The following is a 13,978-nucleotide window of genomic DNA, read 5'->3' as shown; positions in this document are numbered from 1 at the left end:
ATCACCCGCTCCAAATCCTGGCACTACATCACTCCAGTCCTAAAACAACTACACTGGCTTCCCATTTCTCACCGGATCACATACAAAATCCTGGTCCTTAACTACAAAGCCATTCACCACCTGGCCCCTTCATACCTCACTGTCCTCCTTTACCCCCACCAACCATCGCGGTCCCTTAGATCCACCTCAGCCAGTCTCCTCTACGTCCTCAAGTCCAAGCTCAGCAGTTTTGGGGACAGAGCCTTTTCCAGGGCAGCTCCCAGGCTCTGGAACTCCCTCCCCCATGAGATGTGCAGATGAGAAGAGAGGAGAGGCACAGAATCCACGTTGCTTGAAGTCCAGTGTAAAGTTTCCACAGTCAGTGATGGTTTGGGGTGCCATGTCATCTGCTGGTGTTGGTCCACTGTGTTTTCTGAGGTCCAAGGTCAACTCGGTCGTCTACCAGGAAGTTTTAGAGCACTTCATGCTTCCTGCTGCTGACCAACTTTATGGAGATGCAGATTTCATTTTCCAACAGGACTTGGCACCTGCACACAGTGCCAAAGCTACCAGTACCTGGTTTAAGGACCATGGTATCCCTGTTCTTAATTGGCCAGCAAACTCACCTGATCATAACCCCACAGAAAATCTATGGGGTATTGTGAAGAGGAAGATGCGATACGCCAGACCCAACAATGCAGAAGAGCTGAAGGCCACTATCAGAGCAACCTGGGCTCTCATAACACCTGAGCCATGCCACAGACTGATCGACTCCATGCCACGCCGCATTGCTGCAGTAATTCAGGAAAAAGGAGCCCCAAATAAGTATTGAGTGATGTACATGCTCATACTTTTCATGTTTATACTTTTCAGTTGGCCAACATTTCTAAAAATAGTTTTTTTGTATTGGTCTTAAGTAATATTCAAATTTTCGGAGATACTGAATTTGGGATTTTCATTAGTTGTCAGTTTTAATCATCACAATTAAATGAAATAAACATTTGAAATATATCAGTCTGTGTGTAATGAATGAATACAATATCCAAGTTTCACTTTTTGAATGGAATTACTGAAATAAATCAACTTTTTGATGATATTCTAATTATATGACCAGCACCTGTACATTAAGAAGTACTCCCATTAATGCAAATAAATAATTTGCAGGAAGATGTACGTTTTAAAGCTAAACAACCCCTGTGTGGCTTGAAGGTGTATGTGTTGTGTCAGTACTGCAGTGATGATCTATCCATGTGCCTTTCTGTTTACGGAGATGATTGCGTGACCCTACCTGCATCTGGAACACCTGGGCCCAGTTCTCCACCTGAGATAAAAGCCACACCTCATAGATTGGCTGTCTCTCTCTCATCTTCCCTGTCAGCTCTGCACCTTTTTGGTTTTGTGTTTGCTCTACTTTTTACACTACAATACTTGACACCATGTTTACACATCCACACCTACACTACTGATGCTGCTGACTAATACATCCCATAGTTGATGTGTTATTTTTGTTTATTTTGTGTTATAATAAACGCAGTGTATTTCAGGCATTGTGTCTTTCCCACTTTTGTCATGGCCTTTGAGCCAGGTTATGACAGCTACTACTAGGATATTGATGTTGTAAGTTGTTATCCATGTATAATAACTAAGTGTTTTTATATATGTTTCTATATGCAGTCATCTTCTGTATATGTAAAACGTTATGTACTGTAAGACATGGGAATCCCATGGGTCCCTCCGTTTAGCACCCCTTCACCAATGGCCAACGTGAGGAAACGAGTCAGAAGCAAGGAAATACAGGGAAACTATTTACACAGCCCTGTGCAGTGGTCTTAGCCAGTACCACTGTCAAGCTAATCAAAGCTCAAAATACACAACAGAATTGAATTTTCACAAAAAACTTTTATTGAAATACATGTTACCTTATTCTTCATAATATTACAGATATTTTCTCTATTTAAAAAAAAATATAATGATAAATCTATAGTAAATTAAAAAAATATTGTACTAACCGTAATTTGACACGTTTACGTCCGTTTATTTTGTTTATACTTTAACTTTGAAGGCATCCTCGCGTGGTTTCCGGACCAACTCTGCCTTTTTCTAGCTGGTTTGACGCAACTCATTAACAGCTGCCTGCCTGGTTGCTAGACGACTCGATCTGCAACACTGGTGTGGAAACAGTAACCTATAGCTACGTGGAAAGGAAACAACATTTTAACGGATTTCAGGAAGCTATGATCAACAGTGTCTGTCACCTCATCACCGGCTTCTTACGTGGAGAATATACTGAGTTCCAGCGAAAATCCCAGTTGTAGCATAGCTAACGCCTCTTTTGTTGCCCCATGTTTTTACTACTAGCAAGAGAGGGGCGACCTGAAGTGCGCTTTTTGACTTGGAAAAAATGAGAGGATTACACACAGAGAAAGTCAAGCTTTCCAACTTAACGTAACGTTTGCTTACCAGCTATGATTAGCGCAACTGCTAAGATGTCTCTGGAGGCGAGTGATGTTCAAACAGATGAAGACTGTGAGGAGCTGGTGAGTCCTTAGCTTTGGTTAGGTCAAGAATACAACTGACTTTCTCCCTCTGTCTGTAAATTAGTTGTTTCAGTAAGTGTGAAGTACCTATTGACACACCTGTGTCCGTATTGAGCCTGTAACTCAAAACAGCACGCAACACAGTAGTTTAAATGCCAGTTGTTCACAACACTTGTAGTTATGTCTACTTGTGATGCCTTAGTTGGGATATGTGCTGAGAGAATTTTAACCACATCCTTCTTGTTTGTTTGTCAGTTGTCTCATATGAAGGACTTTTAGAGGTCTGTAGAGGTTAAAGTGTTGAGTTAAAAATTAAGAAAAATCTCAATCTTAATATAAATAGAATATTTTGTGTAACAGAAAATTTAATCATCTTAATCATACATACCTCAGGTTTATCATGGGACCACCTGTGTGTTCAGAAACTCAGGTTGGGAACTCTGGTTTATGAGAGTTTATGAGGCATAGCCAAATTAAACATAGGCTAAACATTTCAAACCCAAATTTGCATTTTTTTTGGATTATTGGTAATTGTGGATTAATGTTTTCTCTCTCCCCCCTTTGTCTGTTCAAAACATCCCTTTCTCATTGACACACACTGCTGCCTCACTCTTCTGTCCAACCTAGGATGGCTTCTCCTTCTCTGCTGATATTTCAGAAAAGGTAAACAAATTAACTGTTAATGATGACTTTCTGTGGCACAACACTTCATGTAGTATATCTTTGCACATTTTTGTTTTTCTGCTTGGGTCAATGTCTTGCTTTAGACTTATGTTCTGCCTCACAGAGTTAAATTGATTAATACACCTTTCTTCTGCTTTAACGGCTTTTGTTTGTTAACTATCAGAGAACATCGAGGAAGCGATCTTCTGGCAAGCCTCCTCCTTCTCCAAGTAAGCACCTGCCCAGCTGTTATGTGGATACATCTGTGCAGATACTGTAAAAAACCCATTTTCCAAATTCCATGATTATTAATATGGAGTATGTATATGTGTAGGGTCTCCATACCTCTCCAGTCTGAATGTGAACCCCAGAAGAGCAGCAGTGGCGGCCTGGAGACTGCCGAGGGCCTCCCTGGGGGACACCAGAGGGGATACGCCTGGGGACATTGGCTCAGCTTGCCTCACATCCCTCAGCAACGGCCATGGTAGGCACTTTGAAAACATAACTGAAGCTCCACAGACTGTGCCGAGGCTCTGATGGAAAAAGAAATAGAATGAGCGAGAGACTCAGTTTGTTCAGATGATAGGTGGTTTGAGACTTTGTAGGTATCCTGCTTTGGGAAACGGATGATTAGCAACTCTGCGAGACTTAAACAATATTCCATTTGGCTTGATCTTTCTGGGAAGAAAAATTCAATTCAATTACATTATGCAAACTTGTTATTGGATCCATTGTTATATTGGAAAAATGGATCGTGGAGCTTGAGGGAGTGTTCAAACTACAAAGTGTTCTCTAAAGGTATTAAATGCATGAGGCAGATAGAGTTTTTACTTGTGTTGGGAAATATCTTGAACCTTTCTCTTTACGTCCTTTTCAGATGTGTCCCAGACGCTGAGATCAGAGAGCGACGTCACGCCAGAGCTTCTCCAACAGACCTTGAGCACGAGAAAACACAAACTTCTCCACTCTGGATCCAATGGTGAGAGAATGTGTAGGTGTGTCCGAATAAGAGATTACATGAGGAAAAGTAGACACAGTTGACGCTGAAGGTCAGGTTTTGTGCTGAGGATGGGAGACGGTATCAGAAAACAGACATAGTGAGGGTGGTATTATGATATCACCACCATCAGGTGTTTCATAACTGCAAAGTGAGAATATGTCTCACTCTGTTTGAGGGATTATTTACCATCTCCCAATTTCTCCCTCTGTGTTGCAGGTTTCACCTTTGGCACAGGTGACCACAGAGAGAAGGAGGACATGTATGATGAGATTATTCGCCTCAAAAAGGTAAAGAGTTACAAAAATTAAAGTTGTGTATTCAGTTTGTTCTCAAATTCACGTTATGCAAACAGGAAAAAACACACTGATAGAAAACATTGTGTATCAGGGTGGTGTGATTTAAAAAAATAAAAAAATTAAAAAAAACTGCAGGCGAGTTCGGCGTCACACGTCAGTGTAACGTGACGTGTGCACTGTGCCTCTCTGGTCTGCCGAAATGCATTAAATGCCTTCTAGTTCCAGTGTGCTTTTCTGTAGCTAACTTAGACATTTATTCCTGCAGAAGGGGAAAATGGGAGTTTAGACAACTTTATTTAGATTTGGCATCTCAGGATTTTCTCTATAGGATATGCTCTCTTTATATGTTGTAACTTTTCATTTTATGCATTTCTTAGTGTGTGTGATTAATCACTAGTGCTGTTCTCTGCAGAGTCTCCAGGCACAGAAGTCTGACAACCAGCAAATGAAAGCTAAACTTCGCCGCCTGGAGGAAGAAAATTCTAAAAGAGAGAAACAGATAGAAGAACTGTTGGATCCCACTAAAGTAGGATCACTAAATTGTTTCAGTGTGTTGTTTTGAACAACAGAAACATTTGGGGAAAAAAAAGTTAAAACATTTTTCTACTGTACAGGGATCTGAATATACTCGTAGTTTGGTGGATAAGAAAAAAGAAGGGAGTGTGGTGAGTACGTCCAGTCTGTTGATGAACATGTCAAATATTATTTTCATATTGATTTTATACAGATTTAAAAAAATTGATTTTATCCATCAAGGTTCTAAATGGGCTGAAACAGAGAATCCTGAAGCTGGAGCAGCAGTGTAGAGAGAAAGAAAATGCCCTCAGGTACACTTTTCCACCTTTGTTTCCACTTGGTTTATGTGTGCACCAGTGTAATGTTAGGTTCTTCACTTTATGCCCCCAGTAAACTACAAAGTGAGCTGAGGACCACCAACCTGGAGGAGCTGAAGATCACAGTAGAAACCTACTATGATGAGGTAACAACTATACCTCAAAATATAAAATGTCTGCTTTTTGTTGTTTTTCCACCTAAATGTTAAACTAAAAAATCTTTTGCCATGTTACCGCATACAGATTTTCCCAAAGCAGAAAACCTAATTCAACTATCAATGTAATGAGAGTCAGAATTTTACACTAAATATTATGTTTGGATGAAAGAAGCGCTCCGCTCTGTGTGTGCATCACTTTTACTTTGGTTGCAGAGTGTGCGAACTCAGCTGTGGAAAAGGAAATCCCACCTAACGTGTTTGTGTGGCTCGCCTTTCAGATCCAGAGGCTGAGGGTGCTTCAAGAAGCTGCAGAGAAAAGGTATGCAACTGCTTAATTTCCATGTTTGTTTATGCTAGAGGACAAATTGTGACATAGAAAGTTGTAACAAAATATTTTCAGCTCAGGGCCGTGACCCTGAATTAAACTGTATTTGTATTGACCCGAATGTGTAAAGGTGGACCATCAGACTTGGATCTGGTCCAAACTGTAATCCTGTACTTGTTTTTGGCAGTGACTTCTTCCCCTCTACTGTTATTTATCTCTTGGGTACTTTAACATGATTGTAGATTTTTGGGTGAGTGCTGGTTGTTGCATTTACTTTTCATAAGGCTATCAAATAATCAAAAGAAATACTATAAAGAAGTGTAAAGATTGATTGATAAGATTTCGCTTTTGCAGAACTGAAATTAGACAGTTGTGATTATTGAGTGATTTAGATCTTTGTCAAATATATGGTGAATGAGTGTGTAGTCAGAGATTTTAATCCTGGGTGTAAGGAATGTCCACACAGATTAGTCAAAGGAATTGGGTTGCAGGATTTGTAATAACTGTTTAAAAATACTGTCATCCGTGCATTTATTATCCATATCTTTCTCATGAAATCCCTCCCTTCCTCTGTCTGTCTACAGTAGTCGAGCAGAGAGTAAATGCTCCCAGAAGCAGCAGAAAGCTTTAAGCGCCACGGTTCATCGTCTGTCTGAGAACCTGAAGCAGCTCCAACAGGAGAACACAGCGCTCAGAGAGGAGCTCAACACTGACAGTCCTACAGGAGGAATCAAAGGTCTTTTCTTATGCAACAAACCCACACAGACAGCCTTGTCCCTTAGACTTCTAAAACTTACCAGATTAAAAGATATTTATTTTTTTATTTATGCGTTTAATCAATTTCTAGGTTTCTTTTGCTGGATACAGGTCTAAATGTGACATCTTTTACTTTGCTCACTCCATCTTTCTTGGTTTACTTTCCTCCCTGTTCTGCTGTGCATGAGTGCTAGTGATCACAGTGTGTTAAGTCAGTGGAAACTTACTGTGTCGAAAATTTTGTGATGTGTCGAAACAATTATGAAAGCTGGAGGTGAATAATGACATTAACAAAACTGTATTCCATACAGAGGACTGTATACAATAGCAGGGAAATAGAGAAATATACTCAAATGTATTTTCCACATTGATTGCATTAGTGGATAGACTTTTAGGCTCTTCATTTCTGCAGAAAACACAACCGTATAGGGAATCAGACTTGTTAAAACTTATATTATGGTTTATCATGAATCCATAATCCATAACCATTAATCAACAATTTAATTAATCAAGTTCTATAGAGTTAACTTTGTTGTTGAGACAGAATTCGGGAATCATTTATTTAAAATTGCATCAATTTCAAAACCTGCATTAAAAGATGAAAGATCATGGAGGTGTTGTATTCTGTTTTGTAATGTGTGTGTGTGTGTGTGTGTGTGTGTGTCTGTCCCTTAGGTTACAGAGAGTGGAGTAAACAGAGACTGTTGAGACGGCTGTTGGAAGTTGAGAAGGTGAGAGAAAACTGTAACTAGTTGTCCATGTAAACACAGGCAGTCATCTGTGTCAGGTGTCTTACATGGATAGCAGCTTCATCACACGCCAACCCTTCTCTCCTCCTATCAGAGGCTGGAGGACAGCAGAAGACATGCCCAGTCAGCACAGAGCAGCAACCGATTGGATCGGGAGGTCCAGGCCGTGCCCACTGAAATTTTGGGGTTTACCATGGCAACAGAGGCAGTGGTCTCAGTGGGAACTATCACTGACAAAGGGGAGGAGTTTTCTGATCTGCGAGAGGGCCTCAGCCAATTGGAGAAGGAGAAGGTGGAGCTTCAGCAGATTCTGTCAAGTAAAGAGTGAGTGAGACCTACTCAGTTTACCTGCAGCCTTTATATATATATTTTCTAGTGTATCCATTTTAATAAATGTCTCATGACATACACCAAAGGGAAAAAACCTTGGTGTTTTACCAGAATTTAGGTGGAGCTGCATTGTTTTTATTATTACAGTGACTGTTGCTATGGGCATAAAGTCACTGGAATTTGTTCTTGGGACTGCTGTGTTTGTGTTTTCAGTGATGAACTGAGACAGTTGAGGACAGAAAGACAAGAATTGGAGAAAGAGACCGAAAGGTGGAAAGCTGAACAGACTAAAGAACGGGACAAAGAGAAACAACAGCATAAGTAAGTTTTTAGTTGTGATGTGCCATTCAGATGATTAGATGATGTGTCATTTGATTCAACTTGCCATACTATGCAGGTAACATCAGTACATCTCTACTATTTGTGAGCTTGAGATTTATAATATAGCTCTGCTTTTTTTTTTTTTTTTAATTCAAAAATCAAAAGGCCTCCATATACATGTACATATTCTTTGAATGTGTGGTGGCATTTAAAAGAACTGTCACCCACTGCTGTTGGCACTGACTGCTGTTGGATTTACATCTGAAACAGTAATTTTATGTGGAAATCTACTGATTCACATCCTGCAGATCACAGCTGTTGCCTTTTTCACACAAATGCTTTGTAGTTACATCAAAAATGTCCCAGAGGACACAGTTGGCATCATCATAAAGATCCACAGGAGTATTGTCTGTATTCAAATGATGTCTAAATGTATAACAGCAAGGCAAGAAAGAGAGACGACTGAAAGAGATGTGGCAGTGTGGGTGATGGTCAAATCAATATTATAAAGACATTAAATTGGAAAGAAGAGTTGTTAGCTCTTACAGACTAACATCTTCACTGCCAGCTGGAAATAGTCACTTTTAAATAGGCAGCAATGAAACTGCCAGACATGCAATTGGCAGCCAATGCTAATGCTAACCTATACTAGATGTGTTGGCTGGTGTGTCTGATATGATCAGACAGTAATTGTTAGCTCACTTGCGTCACATTATATGTGCTTCCTACCATGCTGCAATTGCCTGAAATCAAATCTGATTCCATGTATGTGTGAAAAAAACTCTCAGAAAGTAAATTTATATTTACCTTAAAACCAAAGTCATAGGTTTAGAAATCCTAAGCTTGCTAATTGTTAGAGGACTTCCACTATGGCTGCTAGTTACGTTTTGTCATTTGTTTTTTATTGTTATTATATTATTTATATGTTTGTGTTTCTCAGACAAGAGTTGGACCAATTGTGGGTGAGGATCCAAACTCTGGAGGACAGAAGTAAAGCACAATCTGAGCTCTCCCCTCTCTCTGCCACATTGCATGAGGACACACAGGCTGGAGCAGGCCTGGAAGAGGGAGAAGAGAGGGACACTGGAGGTCAAAAAAAGGAGGAGGAAGATGATGAAGAATTGGGTAAAGATGCAGAGAAGAAAGAAAGAGAGAAAGCAGCGTTTGTCATCCAGACAAACTGGAGGGAGCACAGAAATAGGGTATGTAACACCCCACAATTATGTAAAAGAAGTGATTAATGTGTGAGAGAAATATTATATAAAAAATGTCCAGACCCTTTGTCCCAGATTTCTTTTTCTCTCTCTGTGTTCTATCTTAAGGACATGGTGGTGTTGCAGTCAGCATTACGAGGCCACCTCCTGAGAGAGTCACAGCTCAAGGACCTGCTGAAAGACGCTCAGAATAAGGTTTCACCCACACACAAACACTGTTGCCTGCCGAATCACTATATTCAAGTATTTTTTTTAAACTAATGGCCACTGTAATAACAAAAAAATATAATTTTTTGTGGTGTAATTACAATATTGTTGTTTGTAATGTTAGGCATTTCTTAGCAATATTGTGAGTTGATATCAAGAATGAAGATATGGCTTTCCATTCTGCACAGCATACAGTACTCTCCATCCTTACACCCTCGATTTAGATATTTTGTTTTGTAGGACTTTATCAGTTGCTTCGACACTTCACCACTGCCAGTAGTAGATGTGTTAATTAGATTTTTGTGATTCACATACAGTATTTAGGGAAAAAGAACTTGTAATACAGCAGGGAAGAGAGATGTTGTAGACTGTAGACAGTGTGAAACTCTGCACTGTGTATTTCCACTGCTGGACATATTAACTATGCCACTGGGCTCTAAAGCCCTGCTCACTACAGTAACAAACCAGTCACTGGTTCATTGAAGTAGGCCTACTGTACATCTCATCACTAGCCCTCATGGGTAAATGACAGAGACAATTAATAGATATCAACTCATCTTTTTGGCAAATGCGATTGTCCTCGCTAGGTTTTTGTTTAGGAATGTAGCATTTACTGAAGTACAGTTCTTAAGCACAATTTTTAGTTACTTGTACTGGAATTGAATATTTCCATTTTCTGCTTTGTTCTACTTCGCAAACTACACAGCAGTAACTTTATCTAAAGTAATCAAAATTAGATCAACTTTTACCAGCTGCAACATTAAAGTGATAAACACATGAATGCTTCAGTAATTATAATCCTGTTACTAGCGTGCGTTGTTTAACCTGTCGGCAGGGGTAGATGAAGTAGGCTGGCACCGGCCAACCTGATTAGCGACCCTACCTGACAGACGTGTCATCCTATCTGCAAAGTCAGACCAGTTAACACAAACCATCGTACCACAGAAAGCGAACTTAATTAAGACCTGAGAGCAGAGTAAAGGATGTGGAAATGAATCAGAATTCATGTATGTCATTGACTCAGTATAGGGCAAGTCTGCTAGACATCATTACAAACAGACTTGTGCTGAAAAAAACTCATGAGTTGCAGCTTAGTGAAATTACCACTAGATGGCTCTACAAATCATTTCCTCAAGCATTTTCTCCCTTTGTCTCCCCACATAAACATACATGTCCCTGTCTCACCCACTGAACATCCTATATCCCTCTTGTTCTCCTAATTATGTCTCCATGCTGCTCTGTCCCTTCCTCATATTTTCTTTTCAGGCTGTAGTAGCAACCAGACGTACTGATGTTGCATCCTCCATTGAAGGAGAGCTGGATGTGGTTGCCTTGACGATGATACAGTCTGCATTCAGGGGACACCTGGCTCGGTGTAGTCTTGCAATAGAGAGGTAACTCATGTTTACACACTGAATTGTTAAAAGAAGAGACCCAGTAAAACCTACAGTGCATTTTGTGGCATTATGTGTGTGTTTGTGCATTAGCTCAGGGTTCTCTATGCCTTCAAACAATTTGCCCACGCTGGTACCAAGAAGAGCTCGCTCAACACACACATCCAGCAGAACAGGTGAGGTTCACACATACATTTTTATGATTGAGAAGTGCAAACAAACCAAAAAAACATTCAGACTAACCATGTGGTACACAGCATTGCCCACAAAGAAAAAGGTCAATAATACCTGCTGTGTTCAAAGAATTTATTTGTTACATCTATGCCACTGTAAATGTTTGGTGTTGCAAATTAGCAACTGCTAAAAACACTACGGTACACACATTAGATTGCAGTTTTCAGTTTTTCTGTGTTAGATGTATCGGCCCCTGATAAAAATAAACCATAAATAAAAATAAATAATGTATGGTTTCCCTTTGCATTCATGATTGACAGTTTAGTGTCATGTGTGTTTTGGCTAATAATATGGGACTTCTCTTTATATCCTTGAAATATAGCAAGGCATGTGACATTGACAGAAACCACACCATCAATACAACCACTCAAGAGTGTCAGTCAGAGTTCAGGCTTGTTGTTTGTTGAGTATACAACACCATGGCATCGTCCTGTGCTCAAACTCAAAACCGCTCATCATATCTAACCTGACGTCTTTATGAGTAGTGAAAGATCTCGCTAGCACACTGATCTAATTACAGAGTGCCTGTGTTCTCTGCACCAGACAGCTCTTCTATAGCCTCCATTCAAGAACTGATGAGGATACTCAGCAGCCCTGTTTACCAGTAATGTTGCTACCTCACAGATCGAAAGTTACCAGTGTTTAAGAGCCCTTTTCTAGGCTGCTGCCTAACCTAAATTTACCCGGTTAAACTCCACCACCTTCCCCATCGCTTTCCCCTCCATCTCCCTGACTTTCACATAGCATGACAGGAGATGGGCGCATAGAGCAGAGCAGCGATGTCAGCGTTTTTTATTTTTTTCTTTTTTTCTGCATGCTTACAAATACTGCCCCTGCATTTGAAGTGCAGTGGGCTTCCCTGAGAATTTTTGGACTGTACCAGTTTCAGCTTGTGATCCTCATCTTATTTCTTTGACATTGGTTTGTCATAACTGTAGTTTTGCTGCAATTTTGGTCAAAACATGCAATCATTTGCATCGTCTATACATATATTTTTATGGATGTGTCTGAATTGTGCTTTACTGACTGGTTACTGAAGGGCTTATTTTGTTGCCAAGGTGCCGCATCCCTCCATAAAGACAATGAAAAGCATGATGGGGAAGAAGACCCCTGGCTTGTCTCTAGCACTAATTCCTCCAGGATGACACCCACAACAGGTTAACAGAGAAAGGACATATCCTTTTTGGTGTTTTGACAGTTAAAAGATCCTTTGATCAGCATGTATATATCCTTAAACCTAATTAGATTTCTCAACATTGATGTAATGTTTGCTGGAGGAAAATATGTAGAAATGAGAGCCAAATCTTTATAAAATCATACATATTTAAATTGAAATATGCATATTGGAAACTGTTTACACCTTCTGTTGTGTGTTTTGTGTCTTTTGTGAGCTGTTTGGGTTAAACATAATTAACAAAATTATACCCAAGTGACTAAGCACAGTTTGTACCTTTTTTGTATCTCCTGCAGATCAAACAGAGCTTTGCACAGCCGAGTCTGGTGGAGCCACTGCAGTTGATTCTGATGATTCTGATGACATAATCGTGTCTCCGTCACGGCCTCTGAGAAGTAGAGAAGTCTTCATCTTATAGGCCTTTAGGGAGTGTGTGTGTGTGTGTGTGTGTGTGTGTGAGAGAGTGTGTGTGTGTGTGTGTGTGAGAGAGAGTACAAGCTGGAATAAATTACACCTGTGTTTCTACACACAGCTTGTATGTCAGAGACCTCCACACTTTCATCATACTTACCAAAACATTTTGGTTTGGGTTCTTACTGAACCTGCAAATAATAACTGGGATATTCCAGCATTTGTCAGGATAGCATAGAACATATTCAATATTTGCTGTTAGCTGATTGTCATCTGTGTATGCGTTTTTTTCCCTACAGTAACAACCAGAGTATTCTGGGAAGGTGACTGCAGAATCTTTTATGACGCACACTTAAGAGGTACATACCTCACTTTGATCATGGGCTTATTTCAGAAACCAAATACTATATGTCGATGCATCCCAGTGTTGACATGAGGCTATAGGATATTCTCTGTTAGTGTAGGAGAAAGCACTCACATGAAGATGAAATAAACAACTCCTTTCATTTTAATATGTTGTTTTTGGTTTATCATTTAAGCCACATGGGCCATTTGAAGTAGTCTTATATATTCTCAGTGATTGTTTTGTTTGCCAAAGTGCCTACTGCATGGATATTCAAATGAAAAATACAGTAATATGGTAAATGTATTAATTTCTCTTAACCTGACACCCCCATTTGAGCCACATAACTGTAAATTCCTCTGGATTTTGCTGGCCTGAAATTACTAGCGAATCATATTTTGACGTGCCTGATGTATTAAACGTCAGGACACTAATCTATCATGTATGCTTAATAAATGATGTCTGATTCTGAGGTATGATTGAGGGATGATTCTCAACTGATGCACTATTGAGTCAAACTGTGAATAAATTATATATCAGTCTGCTGCAATACTAAACACACAGTTCGTACAGTGGAGGATACACAGGGAGTCTATCTAATGCCAATAATGTTTGTGCTCTGAAATAGATGAATGATTACATATAATGAGGTCAACAAAGAATGGATGAGTGCAGTTTTCCCCACATGATGTGTGTAACTTAATTTCTGAGCCCTTTTAATAAAATACTGTTGTTATAATAAAACATGCCTGATGTAGTTCTTGCTGGAAAGCAGTGGAAAGTATCCAAGTACCTTTACTCTACTACTTAACTTGAGGAATTGTGTTTACGTCTTAATCCTTCTACTCTACTACATTTAAGAGGGAGATATTGTACTTGTTCCCCCACTACAATTCATTCCTTTGAAAACGAAGATTTTACATACAAAACAGAATGAGCCAACAATATAAAGTGCCAAATTACGGCCACCTTGACCAGCTAAAACATAAAATGCTGCTAACACTTGTAATAATAATCCTACAATATATCAATTTGACAGGCTGTCCTGCCACCT

The 13,978-nt window shown here is 39.7% G+C and overlaps 1 protein-coding gene across 1 annotated transcript; it reads left to right on the top strand.

The window, feature by feature from the left end:
* The first annotated feature begins 2,094 nt into the window (after positions 1-2,094).
* iqce (IQ motif containing E) lies at positions 2,095-13,668 on the top strand. Its single transcript, XM_038712891.1, has 21 exons — positions 2,095-2,516; positions 3,144-3,179; positions 3,364-3,409; positions 3,514-3,663; positions 4,057-4,158; positions 4,396-4,466; positions 4,888-5,001; positions 5,090-5,140; positions 5,232-5,302; positions 5,382-5,454; positions 5,745-5,785; positions 6,376-6,527; positions 7,223-7,278; positions 7,391-7,620; positions 7,840-7,947; positions 8,888-9,149; positions 9,270-9,356; positions 10,635-10,762; positions 10,856-10,938; positions 12,055-12,153; positions 12,467-13,668. The coding sequence occupies exons 1-21, from the start codon at positions 2,445-2,447 to the stop codon at positions 12,586-12,588; spliced, it is 2,154 nt and encodes a 717-aa protein (XP_038568819.1). The 5' UTR covers positions 2,095-2,444; the 3' UTR covers positions 12,589-13,668.
* The last annotated feature ends 310 nt before the right edge of the window (positions 13,669-13,978 follow it).

This window comes from Micropterus salmoides, unplaced genomic scaffold (assembly GCF_014851395.1).
Source record: "Micropterus salmoides isolate LMB-PRFRI ecotype aquatic unplaced genomic scaffold, ASM1485139v1 Ms_hic_scaffold_12, whole genome shotgun sequence".
Lineage (NCBI taxonomy): Eukaryota > Metazoa > Chordata > Actinopteri > Centrarchiformes > Centrarchidae > Micropterus > Micropterus salmoides.
This window is presented reverse-complemented; position numbering and strand designations above follow the sequence as displayed.